Below are 14,740 nucleotides of genomic sequence, written 5' to 3'. Positions count from 1 at the left end.
CGCAGAGCCTACCTCACTGACAAAAGACAAAGGAGGAAAAACCCAACCCCAACCAACCAATTTTCCCTTGCAACCGTGCCTGCCTGTCCCGCATCGGACTTGTCAGTCACCAACGAGCCTGCAGCAGACGTGGACATACCCCTCCATAAATCTTCATCCGCGAAGACAAGCCAAAGAAAGAAAGAAGAATAGTATAAGAAATCAGTCTGCCCCAGTTATCATGTGAAGCTTTGATTACTTTGTTATGTTAACAATTTTGTTTACTGCAGAATTCAGGAAAGTTTGAAAAAGAAATTGGACAAAGTGAATATCTTTTAAAATGTACAGGTCATGGAAAAGGCTAAGAAAGGTAATTTAACAATGTGACATGGGATCAGACAAATCCTTATCCCCTTCACTTTGTAGGAAAGAATGTGGGGTTAACTGCCAACTGAAAGATGCCTTGCAGTGTTAGCTTGCATCGTTTGGTTCAATTTCTTATTTTTAGACTCTATTTCTTCCCAATCCAAAATTAAAATGTATGCAAGTTGCATGCTGATTGAAATACCCTATTATTGTCAGACAGAATAACTCGGAGGGAGTTGTGTAGGCTGATCATGCTTAAATATAAACATAAGGAATGCCAGTAATTAGCTGTGGTTAACTAAGAAATGAATTATGATGGTTATAAATACATTAATTATATGACAAAGATAATGCTAACTGAGTGCTGATTATCAATTTATCAATCCGTCTGGGATTGAGTTGATTTTCTAATGGATTAATTTAGAATAATATTCACTTGAGATTTCTCAAGTTAGTTCGCCAGTTGACTGAATATGTTAGTGCTTGCAATTGCAGCGATCATTTTCCCAGAATTAATACCACCTTATTATTGGTGGGTCAAACAGATTGCTCTCACCTTCCCCAGGCAAAGGTACTCGCCACAGCACTGTCATAACGATCAGCCTCCAAGAGAGGTCTTATCTATTCTTCTTCATACTTGGAATTGTTAATCTGCTTTGGGGGCTGGTAATTTGTATCTCGACTTGCTGCCTAAAATATCATCTCCTTTCATTACTCCTACGCAATGCCACAATGACCACAATGGGCAACCTGACTTCTTTTTGATACTGGTGTCCTTTCAGACTTGTTTAATTCATTCTTGGCCTGTGGGTTTCACAGTCAAAGCCTCATCTTCATTATTGCTCTTCCAGTTATTGGACATTGCATTGCTAAGATAGGTCTTTTGCCAACTTTAGAGTCAGCTTTGTAGTCTGGAATTGGTGTTGAAGTGCAGATCCTTCTGCTTCCTGAGGGAATTCACCTTTGTTGTCTCCATCCCTTTATAGGCAAGCATCTAGCTACAGGATCAACACACCATGATCAACAAACACCATACAGCGGATCCTGATTACTTTTTTTAGACCTACAGTGCAGTAACAGGCCTTTCTGGGCCATTAGCCCTTGCTGCCCAATTAAAGTCAATTATCCTACAACCTTCATATGTTTTGAAAGGTGGGAGGAAACTAGAGTATCAAGAGGAAACCTACACAGAGATGGGGAGAATGTTCAAACTCCTTATAGACAGTGGCAAATTTGAACCCAGGTTGCTGCTGCTGTAACAGTGTTGTGCTTCTGCTATGTTACCGACTTCTTAGTCCTCATTGAGAACTTCAACCAGGCTGGAATAAAGAAGGTCCTCCCAAACTATTACCAGCAAGTCTCCTGCAATACCAGGGGATCGAACACTCTCAACCACTGGTACACAATCAGCAAGGATGTTGACTGCTCCATTCCATACCCACACTTTGAAACGTCGGACCCACTGGCTGGGCTTCGCCTTTCTGCACACAGACAGAAGCTGAAGATCATGAAACTGTGCAGAGATGGTCTGGGGAGGTAGAATAATGGTTTGGTAACTGGGTAACTGTCTGGAGAAGATGGACTGGGCAACATTCAATGACTCAGCAGTAGGTCTGAATAAATATTGTCTGTTCCTGACTTCTTTGGAAAATGTGGTGACAAGTGTGTTCTAATGGACTATCCATGTGCATTATCAACCAGAAACCATGGATGAACCAATTACTGAAGACGAACTCTCGATAACAGTATTATTTTTTTTCTGTATGTCTATGTTGGGTGGCCTTCCTCTTAAAATCACTACTAAAAACACAAACAATTTGATTTTCTGAACTTAAATAAATTTTCTCCAGTTTTTCCAATAGGTAGACAGTAATATCCACAAATGTAACAAGGTTTCTGAATTCATGAAAAGTTCTGTCATTGATAAAATTTGATCAAAAAGAAAACCAATATTTATCAAAGAATTTGTCAATCCTGAAGCACTTTAGAGCCAATGACAATTTATAAAATGTCGTCATTGAAATGGAGGCAAATGTGGTCAATTCTCCCAAGCATACATGGAATAATTGACAAAGTCTTTTTTTGTTGTTGTTGTGTAGGTTGAGAGAGAAATATTGACCATGTCACCAGGAGAAAGGTGCTTCTATCATTTACATAGTACCATGCGACATAAAGCTTGGACTTTGAGTGCAGCATGACAGTGAACCACAATTTTTATGCTTCACAGCAGTGTCAGCCACAGATTCAGAATCTACTGACTGAACAAATAGTGGAATTCTGCTTTGGGCTTATCACATCCTTTGCATACATCATGTTTTGGGATGTGTTGGAGGTGCTTCTCCATATCTGATCTTTGGCCTAAGCACCCCTTTCCTGCACTAAATTCCATATTCCTATATTCCTCTTGTTATTTAAAAATATCTATCTTGAATATAGTGAATGACTGATTCTCTTTGGTACAGAATTCTAAAAGATCAATACCTTCTGGGTTATGATATCTCTTGTCCTCACAGTCTTAAGTGGCCAGCCTCTTATTGTACCCTTTTGCTGATTGGTTTGAATTACAGGGAATATTGTCAAGCTTCACAAGAATTTTGAGCATTTGAATATGATTGTCTTATCACCACTGGATGAACGCAGTCTCTTTAATCCTACCTCATGGTATAATCCTTACCATTCCAGGTTTTAGTCTAGTGAACATTTGTTGCACTCCTTCTGTCTTCCTCAAATAAGGTCAAACCCATGCACAGTGCTCCTCATGCTGTCAGTTGCATAGGACCCTGGTAATACATGTATGTTCTTGATCTCAAATCCCTTTTCATTAAAGGTTAACAATCTATTTTCCTTACTAATTACTTGCTGCATTTGCCTGTTAACTTTAGGTGGTTTGTGTGTCAGGAAAATCAGCTTCCTCTAAAGATTGATACCTTCTGACTTCTCACCATTTAAAAAAAAAATCTGCTTTTCTATTCTTTCCCCTGACAAAGAGCCCAGGCTCAAAACGTTGGTTACCCTTTACTTTCATGGATGCTGCATGGCCCGCAGAACTTGTGTTCTGCATGAGACCCAGGATCTGCAGATTTTCTGGTTTAACCCCATTTATCTTATTGATCACTCTCAGGATCCTGCAGTTTGTAACTTGCCCTGGGCTTTTCCTACTTATTCTGAGATAATTGTAGTCTTGACAATTTGCAGCAGTTTGACTTGCAGCATTCTCAACCATTGACTGAATTACAGTATTCCATCTGCTTCCACCTCTATTGTCTCATTTGTTTTTTGGACCCATTTCAGCCCATTGGACCCTTTAGAGATCATGCATGTTTCATTTCCTGATTTACTATTCCATTGTTAATCAAGTTTCCTATCACTGTACTTTGCTCATTCAGGCCTCTGCCACTCCTATTCTCTCTTGCACTACATTTAAAGTAGAGGCCTTTGTCTGTTTTCCTCATGGTTGTTTTGATGTGCTCACTATAGGAGAGGACTTCTAATATATGGAAGTACTAACACTCTCCATCGCTCTCCCAGGATCACCATCCCATCAATGAAGACAGGTGTGTGGTCTGTCCCTCAGTCTCCCCTTCCTCAAGTCTCGAATAAGCCCTTTGCTCTTGCTGATATTGAGAGCAACTTTGTTGTTCAGGCCAACCAGAGTCTCAATTGCCATTCTATATTCTCACTCATCACCTTCTGTTATTCGGCCAACAACTGTGATGCCCTCAGTGAATTCATAGATTGCATTGGAGTTGACCTTGGGCTAAGCAATTATGTAAGCATGTAGGGAGTGGAACATGCAGTCTCTGAGTGCCCATGTTGATAGTCAGTGAGATGGCAATGATGTAATGGAAGTCAGGAGGCCATTTAATGGTAGAAGGGGTGCATCACATAATAAACTTCAGGCTTGATTTCAACAGGTGCAGGTAAGCCAGCCTTTTTAGTTTGTAGCTGGTTATGATGAAAGGTCATCAATCTCTAATCACTTTGTCACTTTGCTGCCTGAACTGCTGAGAATTTTTAATATTCTCTTACACAGGAAAAACCCTCTCCCCTATTGAGTACATCTACAGGGAATGCTGCCGTCAGAGGGCAGCAGCAATCATCAAAGACCCACACCACCCAGAACACACTCTGTTCTCGCTGCTGCCGTCAGGAAAGAGGTATTGGTTGATGCACAATAAAGTTGCCGAAACTGAACTTTTTTATTTGCAAGTGATGGTTGTTCACACTGACCTGGACTTGACCTGGGGGCAGGCTTCTGACATGACAGCCTTTATGGGGAAGAAAAGGGAGGAGTCACAAACTGGCCAGTGAGAGCAGGGTCAACCAGGAAAGGTCATGTTATTTACCTATGTCAAATATGTACAATAGTAGCTTCGCCTCAGATGTGCCACAAGACTCACACCACCAGATTCAGGATCAGCTGCTACCTCTCCACCATCAGACTCCTCAATAACAAACTCAATCAGAGACTCATTTAAGAACTGACTTGTGCACTTTATTGATTTTCTTTTTTGTTCTCAGTTTCTTTACATTTGTTATCTGTTTACAGTTTATTTTTGCACCACCAATTAGTGGTAATTCTGCCGCGACCACAGGAAAAATTAATCTCAGGGTTGTATGTGATGTCAGGTATGTTCTCTGACAGTAAATCTGAAATCTGATTGCACCCCTTGCAGCATGTTAATTGGACACCAGCCTTCCATTGCATCTTCTCCTCCATGCTGACCATCAACTCGGGCCATCTCAAGGCTGCATGCTCAGTCCCCTGCTCTATTCCCAATACATTCACGATTTTGTCACCAAGATGGCTCCAAATGAAATGAACCGGGGGTAAAGGTTAATGGGGTGTAAATTGGGTGGCGCAGACTCATGGGCTAAAATGGCCTGTTACCCTGTTGCATGTCTAAATTTAAATTTATTTTAAAAATCAAGAACTCATTTCTGTTGTCAGCAGAATAAGGGAAAGTTAGAAAATAGAAATAGTGTATTGCATAGCTGTTTGACCAGAACATTTAAGAATTTATGGTTGAGTGGTGCCAGGACAACAATCTTATTCTCAATGTCAGCAAGACCAAAGAACTTATTATGGACTCTAAGAAGGCGAGGCCAAGGGACAATGCACCTGGCTTCATTGATAGGATGGTGGTGGAAATGGTTGGTGCCTTCAAGTTCCTGGGAATCTGCATATTGGAGGATCTCTTCTGGAGCCAGCACATTGAGGTGTGAAGAAGGGAGACCAATGCCTCATCCATTGATGACATCTATGTGAGATACTGGCTCAGGAGGGGAGTCAGCATCATAAAGGATCCCCATAAATCTGGCCACTACTACTTCTTGCTGCTGCCTTCAGGTAGATGGTACAGGAGCCAGAAGTCCAGCGCCTCTAGGTTTAAAAAGTTTTTTTTTCCAACCGCTATCAGGCTCTTGAACCTCCCTGTACTACCCTATTGTCTATGACAATAAATTCTCATGTTATCTCTCATCTCCATTTTAAGTTCTAATTTTCCTGCTTAACTACTATTGAATTCTTTCTCCCTTCCCTTCCTTGGAAGGGTCTTGGAACTGGCAAATCCACCAAGGGCCAACAATCTTGCTCCTGCATTTTCTGTGTCCTAACATTGTCACTTAAGTGGCAGGGTCAGGTTCTCTGATGTTCTCCTATTTAACTCTTGTTCTGACCATAATTTGGGAGTGTATCCTCATAATTCTTTAATACATTATTTTATGATCTCACCCATATTAATGTAAACTGTTAATGCTTCATGGAATTGATACCTCTTGAAGAGCTAATCTCATTGCCAATTTGATTTAATTTTTTTTCAAATTTAAAATTCCTTTTAATTACCTCCTGGTCATGTGGTAGTATTATTCTGTAGTGATGATATCACAATCTCATATGGTTTTAAGTTGTATTGCCCCAGTATAAGCAGCATGAGTTACACCAGCATGTCAACCTATCTCTTGTGTGGATGTAAGAGTCAGTTGTGAGGAGCACCATACATCATCAAGAAGAAGACTATTGTATGGTGTTTATATTTGAGGGGATCAGACAGTATGTAAAATCAACCGAAGTAGCAATTTTACTTAGTTCATGACTAAATGATTTGAAAGTTGAAAACGTTCTGTTTCTGAGGTAAAGTTTTCAAATTATTAAAGGAACAACTTTGAAGAGGTGAGTTTCAGCTCGATGCCAAAAAGACCTTGTCATTTCCAGGCAACCTTGGATGTTATCGAAGAACTGCAACACAGTGACCATTGTGAGGTCATGTATAAAAGACCAGTCTTGTCCCTTATAGTTTTAAAGTAATAGCAGATTGTAAACTTGACACTGGGAAGGCAGTTGTTAAGTTTTGATCCTGTGTTGGATTGCCATTTTTGTCATCTTCTTATGGATTAGATAAAAAGATAGAGCTGTGCCTCGTAATGGTTCAATTCTGCTTGCCATGATAGAAAAATCTCTGGAAAAACTGAACTATTTAGAGGAGTGAAACACGAAAATCTGCAGACGTTGTTATTATAATTAAAACACAAATGCTGGAGGAACTCAGCCGGTCTCGCAGCATCCATAGGAGGCAAAGATATATATATATATATTATAACGTTCCCCTCTCCACCTCCACAGGCACCACTCCCATCGTGACTTCTTCATCCACGTCAATCACCCCCTTGGCACCCTCCCCTGTGAATGCAGAAGATGATGGATGCACCCACTCCTCCCACAACACCATTCAGGACCCCAAACAGTCCTTCCATGTGAAGCAACACTTCACTTAATAAATCTGCACTCATTTATTTCATCCGGTGTGTGGTCTCTTCTCCATTAGAGAGACTGGTTGCAGACTGTGAGTTTGCTTCATTGAGCACCTCGGCTCCACCTGCCACAATAGCTTGGGTCTCCCAGTGACCACCCATTTCATTTCCCCACCCCATTCCCTTGCTGATAAGTGTGTCCATGGTCTCGTGCACTGCCATTCTAAGACCACACGCAAATTGGAGGAACAACAGCTCGCCTTCTGCCTGGGCACCCTCCAACCAGATGGCATTAACATTGCCTTCTCTGGTTTCTGTAGAAAACACCTGCTCACTGCCCCCCCCCATCTTCTTCCCCCTGTCTCCTTCTTTCACTCTCTCTACTCTCTGTCTATTTGTCTCTCTGTCTCTGTCTGTCCCTTCTCCCTTTTCCCTCTGTCTCCTTTCACAGAGCCATGTCCCAAAATCAATTCTCACCTTTCCTTTTGTCTGTTGTTCTGTACTCCTCCCCCTTCCATTCTTCCTCCTTTCTTTCCCAGTCTTTAATTTAGACACTTGTCTTTTTTCACATAGCTTGAGGAAGGGCTCAGGCCTGAAACATCACTAATATCTTTACCTCCTATTGACTCTGTGGGTCTGACTGATTTCCTCCAGCATTTTGGCTTTTTTTGTGATCCTGAGTTGAACTAATCCTTTGCTCATACCATCACAAAATGTGTCAAGGTTCACTTTTGTAACCTTGTCCATGCACATCAGTTATCCTTTGTCACACTGGGATATCAGTTTCCAGATTAGCTAAGATAAATGCAGATTCTTCTAAATGCCATCATTACGTTTGAACATGTGTACTCAGATTTAAATCCAACAACTTAACCATATCTTGCATTTGTATAACATCTTTAACAAAGTGACATTCAAAGATACGTCATGGAAGTATTGTATTTGGCAACATTTGATTTGGTTCCATTTAAAATGGATATTGATTTTATGACTCCAGAAAACCTGGCATATTTCTACAGATGTGTGGTGAAAGTGTGCTGACCGACTGCATCATGGTCTGGTATGGGAACACCAATATCCCTGAGTGTAAAGCCCTCCAAAATGTAGTGGACACAGCCCAGGACATTGCATAGATAGTTCTCCCCTCTATCGAGAACATTTACAGGGAACACTGACATCGAAGAGCAGCAGCAAGGATCCAACCACCCTGTACATGCTCTGTTCTCGCTGCTGCCATCAGGAAAGAGGTATAGGTGCCACAAGACTCACACCACCAGGTTCAGGAACAGCTGCTACCCCTCCACCATCATACTCCTCAACAACACACTTAATCAGGGACTCATTTAAGGACTCTCACTTGTGCACTTTATTGATTTTTTAAATTCTCTCTGTATTGCAGAATTTGTTTACATTCATTATCTGTTTACAGTTCTTTATTTGCTTACATGTGTCCACTGTGCAGTTTTTTTGCACTACCAATGAGTGGTAATTCTGTCTCGCTTGCAGAAAAAAGGAATCTCAGGATTGTATGAACTCTGACAATAAATCTGATATCTAACCAAAAGGTGCAGAAAGAATGGGCCTGTAAGGGTTGTGCCAAAGGAGAAGAGCGATACAAGGAGGTTTGGGAAAGGAATTCTAGAGCTTAGAGGCCAGACAGCAGGAGGCATCGTCATTAATACAAACCCAAGGTAAATATCTCTAAATTTTACACTCCTTCAGCAATTCTTCCACATGGGCCCGCATCACCTGTATACACCCATGTGACCAATTAACCAACTAATGCAGTAAGTCTTTGGAATGTGGGAGGAAACCGGAGGATCCAGAGGAAACATACACGATACTGGGAAAAATGTACAAATTCCTTGTGGGCGGGTGGATTTGAACCAGGATCATTGGTGCTGTAAGTGTGCTGCTCTATATTGGCACCAAAATATGAGGGTTCAGAGCTGGAGAAAGTTTGAAATGACAGGCAAAATCTTTGAGGATTAGGACCTCAGAAAACAGTGGTTTTGATGGGAGAAGGTGAAGAGAAATTGAATCTTTGAACACATTCATTATGTGTGGAAGAATTGTTGGAGTGTAAAATGGATGATTTTATACAGCTACACTTATGACCACTTTTACAACTGAAGGGTTGATGTAAAAACAGTAACTACATTAACCTTGCAGTGTACAATAACTCATCATAGGTGGCAATCAGCTGTGCTGGAAATGACAACAACATAACAATCACGAGAGAGACAAAGAAAGCAGGAGTTGAGAGTTTCACAACATCTTTCACAATGTCAGTTCTTTGAAAGTCAATGTGTTTCTGATGTGCAGAGGCTACCAAACTGAAGCTGTGACCCAAACACAATGTCAAAACTCTCTCATTCATGATGAGACAGTATTCCCCCATCACCTTCCAGATTTCCACTGGAAATAGGGCGGGATGGTCACCAGTGCCTGTCTCAAGTAGAATAAATAAAGAATTTGAGGATTCAAATATCATGGAGCCTACAACAATTTCTGTTGCTTCACCCTCCTAAAATTTAGCTTAAGTATTGTTTTAAACAGCCCCTCCCTCCATGCCCAATGTTCTTATTTCAATTTCAAATTTATTGTCACATGCATCAAAGATACAGTAGTCAAGGTGGTTTTTCAACCAAATGAGTGGATATCTACATAGTAGATGTAAGACAGTAGAAAAGTGCAGAGTTAGAAGGGGTGGGGAGGGAAATAACAGAGTTACAGTTGATACAGAGCAAAGGTAAAATGATTTTACTGTTGTGAGGTTCATTCAGGAGTCTGATAGTGGGAGGAACAAAACTTCTCTTGAATCTGGCGTTTCATGATCTCATTCTTTGAGAATCTTCTTGTCAGGAAGAGTGTGAAGAGACTGCGGTGGGGTGGGATTTATCTTTTCTAAGTGGGAGTTATAGATAGAGGGAGGGGGATGGGGTGTGATGGCCTAAATCACATTCACAGTCCTCTGCAGCTTCTTGTCATCTTAGGCAGAGCAGTTCCCATACCATGCAGAAATGCACCTGATAGGATGCTTTCAATGGTGCCCCATCATTGTTAAGAGTTGCTGGGGACATGTCAAATTTCCGTAGGTTTCTGAGGTAAATGGATGAGCATGTGGTCATTGCATTGAAGTGGGTGCTCCAGGATAAATCTCTGCAGATTTCTCCTGTACAGGGTTTAAACGCCTGTAAATGGAATCATGATTTTATTTTTAAATACTGCAACCGTGGGGTCTGTGCCCACGATAGTAGTGCTTATGATCTGCAGCATCCACAAGGGGTTGCAGATTCTGGGGAAGCAGAGGACTGGCAAGGGGTACTAGAAAATGTGGAGAACAACCCCCACCCCCCTGTTCGAGAGGGAGAAGCAAAGGAGATGACCGACAGTGACCACAACGGTATCTCCTCTGAAGGACTCTGAGGCCGAAGAATACATAGGTGGAGGGCTGTTGGAAACTTGAGGCGAGGAACCCAGGCCTTCTGCTGATGACTGCGGTTAAGGGATTCATACCAGGCTGCAGACTGCTGGAGGGGTACCAGAACTGGGACATGAGAGGGTGCCCAGGGCATTAAAGATTTCCTGGTCATTTTGGAGGCTCAGATCAAGAGCTCAAGCTGCTGATGACTTGGACTAGACTTTGTGTGGCTGGGCTGCAGGAGGAAACTCCACGGACACTCAGTGACTCTGGGGTCTCTCGTTTCCTTCTCTTCCTCTGACTGTAAGAGGCGCTTGAGGCAATTTCTGCCGATGGCGAATCTATGGCAGAAATCAAATTTTGAGTAATATTGCAATGTCTCTATTACATGACAATAAATTGAATCTTGAATCTTGATCGAGGCATTCATCTCAACTCAGTACGATACTTAATATTCTGGGATGGACATCTGGACAAGGTTGGCATGGAAGTGTCGGGCTGAAGGGCCTGCTTCCATGCAGTGCTCATAGCTTGTGCAGAGATTTTACATCTAATGTTTTAATATTTGGAGATAATCCTGTGTCTTGTCAGATGAGTTAGTGAAAACAATTCCTAATAATTAATATAACAAGCCGTATATGTGATCTTAAACAAGAAAGTCGCTGTGATAAAAGCAGGCTTGTTTTGACCAGAAGAGAATAAGGGGAAAACTGGTTTGCGTTGCCAATATAATGGCGCTTTAAACTGCGGAACATGTCAACCAGGAAGAGGGTAGAGGAACTACAATTCCCATCATGCCAAGGGTCCCGCCCCGTTCCCGTGAGGCGCGCCCGGGCCAATCGGGGAGGGTCTTAGTCGGCGACTTGCACGCGGGCGGAACGAATGGTCGGCGGCGATGCTGGCGGTGACGTCCGCGAGCGATCCATGTGAGATTGGCGCGCACACGCGCGCGAGAGAGCCGGTGCCTGACGTCAGGGGCGGAGAGCGGGGGCTGAGTCGGAGTGAGCGACGTGAGACGGAGAAGGGGCGAGCGGAGCGGCGGCTGCTGTGTGTACCGTTCCGTGCTATTGGAGCGTTGGGTGTGTGTGAGGAGAGGGGGGGGGGGGGAACCAGTCTCTCACTCCCCGTCTCTCTCTCTCTCTCTTCCCCCCTCCCCTTCCCCTCCCCCGCCGAGCGCAGCTGGAGCAGCAGCACCACGAGTAGAAAATGGCGGATGACCCGAGCGCAGCCGACAGGAACGTGGAGATCTGGAAGATCAAGAAACTCATCAAGAGCCTGGAGGCCGCCAGAGGGTGAGCACAGCTGGCCCTGCAACCCCACCCTCGGGGCGAGGACGTGGGGCATATGGACTGGAAATAGGGCGGGATGGTCACCAGTGCAACCACTTGTCACAAAATGGGTCTGAGTGAGCGCTCCCACCTTGCGCCAACTTCCTTCGGGATCCACTCACCCTTGTGCTCATGCCTAGATGTTTTAGACTCTTCCTTTACTGGTACTCTGTAGTCACAAAATACAGTCATTGCACCTTGTAGGTTGCATTTTGAAGTGAGTGGGGCTTTTTATTACACGCTCTATCTGAAGCTGAAAAAGATCTTTGAAATCTCTTGAGAATGGAGAAGAAATATCTCTTGTTAAGGTTTGTGCTTGGTAGACTAAATGAGAATATAATAAGTTAGCTTTCATTAACCACCTTCGTTTCTCACAGGCTGAGACTGCTTTTGGGAGGAAGTGATTGGGAGCACTTGCTGATCACGAATGCTTGTATAACACTGACTCTCCCAGTTGCCTACTGATGCGGTTAGCAAGTCATAAGGGATGGTATAATGGGCTTATAAAGTATTTCAACTTTGGGAAAACAGGGTTACAAATATTTTTCTGATTGATAGTTCATAGGTTATTCATTCATGTGTGGTAATTAGATTTGATTATTTGAAAGGAATTGGGCAAACAATCTGGGAAATCAAGTGATTATTAAGAGTTTGTGTTGATGCTTTTTAAGTTGGTAATTCTGTTAGCTTGTATTTCACACCATTGTCAAATGAGTAGCCAGAAAGATCCGAAACTCAGTTTTACTACAATGATCTTCTAATTGAAACAATTGCTTTTGGTACTACTGAGGTTGAAGTGTGGATTTTTGGAAAAAAAAACTTGGGTGCATTGTGAATATGAATAAAAAGAGAAATTGAGTCAGTTGAAATGTCCTGCATAGTTCTTGCTGCAGTCATTCTATTTGGCCAGTTGTCAAGCAGTGGAGGAGGAGGAAGATGGGTTCTGGTCTACTGTGAACTTCTGACTTGATTGCATCATGTCTCCAGTACAAGAAGTAATGTGTGATCAATGCAGATCTCACGTTTCTCCATCTCTTTCTCCAACAATGTAATATTACAAAGAATTTCCTTTCGTCTACTGTAAGGCTGACAAAGATTCATCATCAGCAGAAATGCCCAGCACCTCTTAAAGCTACAGACATTCCACAGATGTTTGCTACAAAGCACCACAATTACCTCAATGACACCTCTTAACACACTGTTCCCTTTATGGTTTCTGTTCCTTTCCCTCTATTCCTCAGTCTGGGTGACCTCTGCTACTAGATTGAGATTTTCCATTCTAGGTTATCTGAGATGCCCTCCAAAAAAAATAGCTCTGTCCTCCATTATCAAGTCAACCTTTGCCTGATTCTGCACACATCTGCCCTGGACCTAGATGCAACAAGGACAAGATTCCCCTTGTCCTCACCTACCACTCTCTATGTCTGATGTGTCAGCCTCCCCAATTTTCGTTAACTACAGGTTCACACCACCAGACACTTCTCCACCATTTGCAAGGGCTGCTTCCTCCATGACTCCCTCATCCCTTCCCACTAATGTCCCCTTGATGCCTACCCCTGTGACTGCAGGAATTGCCACGCTTGCACCCACACCACCTCCTTCACCACCATTTAGGGCCCCACAGTACTTCCAAGCGATTAAATCTGCGGGGTTCTCTACTGTATCCAGTGCTCCTGTTGTGGCCTTCTCTACATCAAAGAGACTGGATGCAAAGTTGGAGATCTTTTCGACGAATACCTCCTCTCTCTCTGCAGCAATAACCATATAACCATTTACGGTGCGGGAACAGGCCATGTTGGCCTTTCGAGTCCGCACCAGTTCACTGATTTTGTGTGCCCTCTTCAGGCATTGGTCCCGGTAGTTCTTCATTCAATAACGATGGGCGAATTCAATGCAGGTGGAATCTTATTGAAATTGAAAGCAAGATTGTTGTCCTGGCACCTCCCCTGAAGTCTTTGATGCGACTGATTGCTTACTTGAAGTTTACGTCAATATCAATCACTAACTATCCAACAAAAATAAGTAAAACAACTATTTTCATTATAATGGCATTTATGATGGGGATCTTCCCACTGGCCGACCATTTCAATTCCATGTTCTATTCCTGAGCACTGCCAAACAAAGGCCATCAATAAAATGGAGGAGCAATTATTCCATCTGGGCACTCTTCAATCAGGTGGCATTAACATCAACCTGGCTTTCGTTCAGCTCCTCCACTGTCTCCACTTCCTTCCCATTGAGACAGGCATTGCCTCCCATGATCACTTCTCAGCTTTTTTCTGTTGCACCCTCACCTCTTGCATGTACCCCTTGCTTCACCCCCTGTCATTTTACTCAGGTGTCTGTCTGCTTTTTGCTCGTACCTTGTTGAAGGGCTCGGGCCTGAAACATTGGTTATTATCTTTATCTTCACTGCATGGCTTGCTGACCTTTTCCAGCATTTTTGTGTAAACTGCCATTTCCCCATGATGATGCTGGAAAATTCCGATTCAGTAGGGTGAAACTACTGCTTTTTTGCATGTCTCTGGCTGTTTCTTTTCATGGGATTATTTAAAATATTTTCTGTATGTGTTTTCTTTCTGGACAGAATCAGCAATAGAGTGAATTTCTCTGGTATTTAATTTGTTACCATACAGACCTATGACAATTTGTATTACAGTGTATGCTGTACAGCGCAAAGAACTGTTGAGGTTTGACTCTGATGGGACAGAAGGTGACGTTTGACATGTATTGTACGTTCTTGTTACTTTTGCTTTATTTGTATGAAAGTGTTTTGCAGCTAGTGAATTTTTATTTGAATTGATTTTGAGGGACGCAGCCAGTCTCTTCTGAGAAATGAAAATGCAGAAGAGAGTCATTAAAAAAATGGTGTTAGTGCATAATGACCAAAACT

General features: G+C 42.6%; 1 protein-coding gene across 5 annotated transcripts in view; it reads left to right on the top strand.

The window, feature by feature from the left end:
• Nucleotides 1-6,260: 6,260 nt before the first annotated feature.
• LOC138743489 (eukaryotic peptide chain release factor subunit 1) overlaps nt 6,261-14,740 on the top strand; it is a 69,580-nt gene continuing 61,100 nt past the window's right edge. The window contains exons 1-3 of one of the 5 annotated variants that reach the window (XM_069898951.1): nt 6,277-6,478; nt 8,661-8,786; nt 11,699-11,811. In XM_069898951.1, coding sequence (XP_069755052.1) covers nt 11,726-11,811 — 86 coding nt within the window. In that variant the 5' untranslated portion in view covers nt 6,277-6,478; nt 8,661-8,786; nt 11,699-11,725. Of the gene's footprint in view, nt 6,518-8,660; nt 8,787-11,473; nt 11,812-14,740 lie in introns of those variants that run through there. The other 4 variants (XM_069898950.1, XM_069898949.1, XM_069898953.1 and 1 more) reach the window with 4 other exon arrangements.

The sequence above is a fragment of the Narcine bancroftii genome, chromosome 9, assembly GCF_036971445.1.
Source record: "Narcine bancroftii isolate sNarBan1 chromosome 9, sNarBan1.hap1, whole genome shotgun sequence".
Lineage (NCBI taxonomy): Eukaryota > Metazoa > Chordata > Chondrichthyes > Torpediniformes > Narcinidae > Narcine > Narcine bancroftii.
This window is presented reverse-complemented; position numbering and strand designations above follow the sequence as displayed.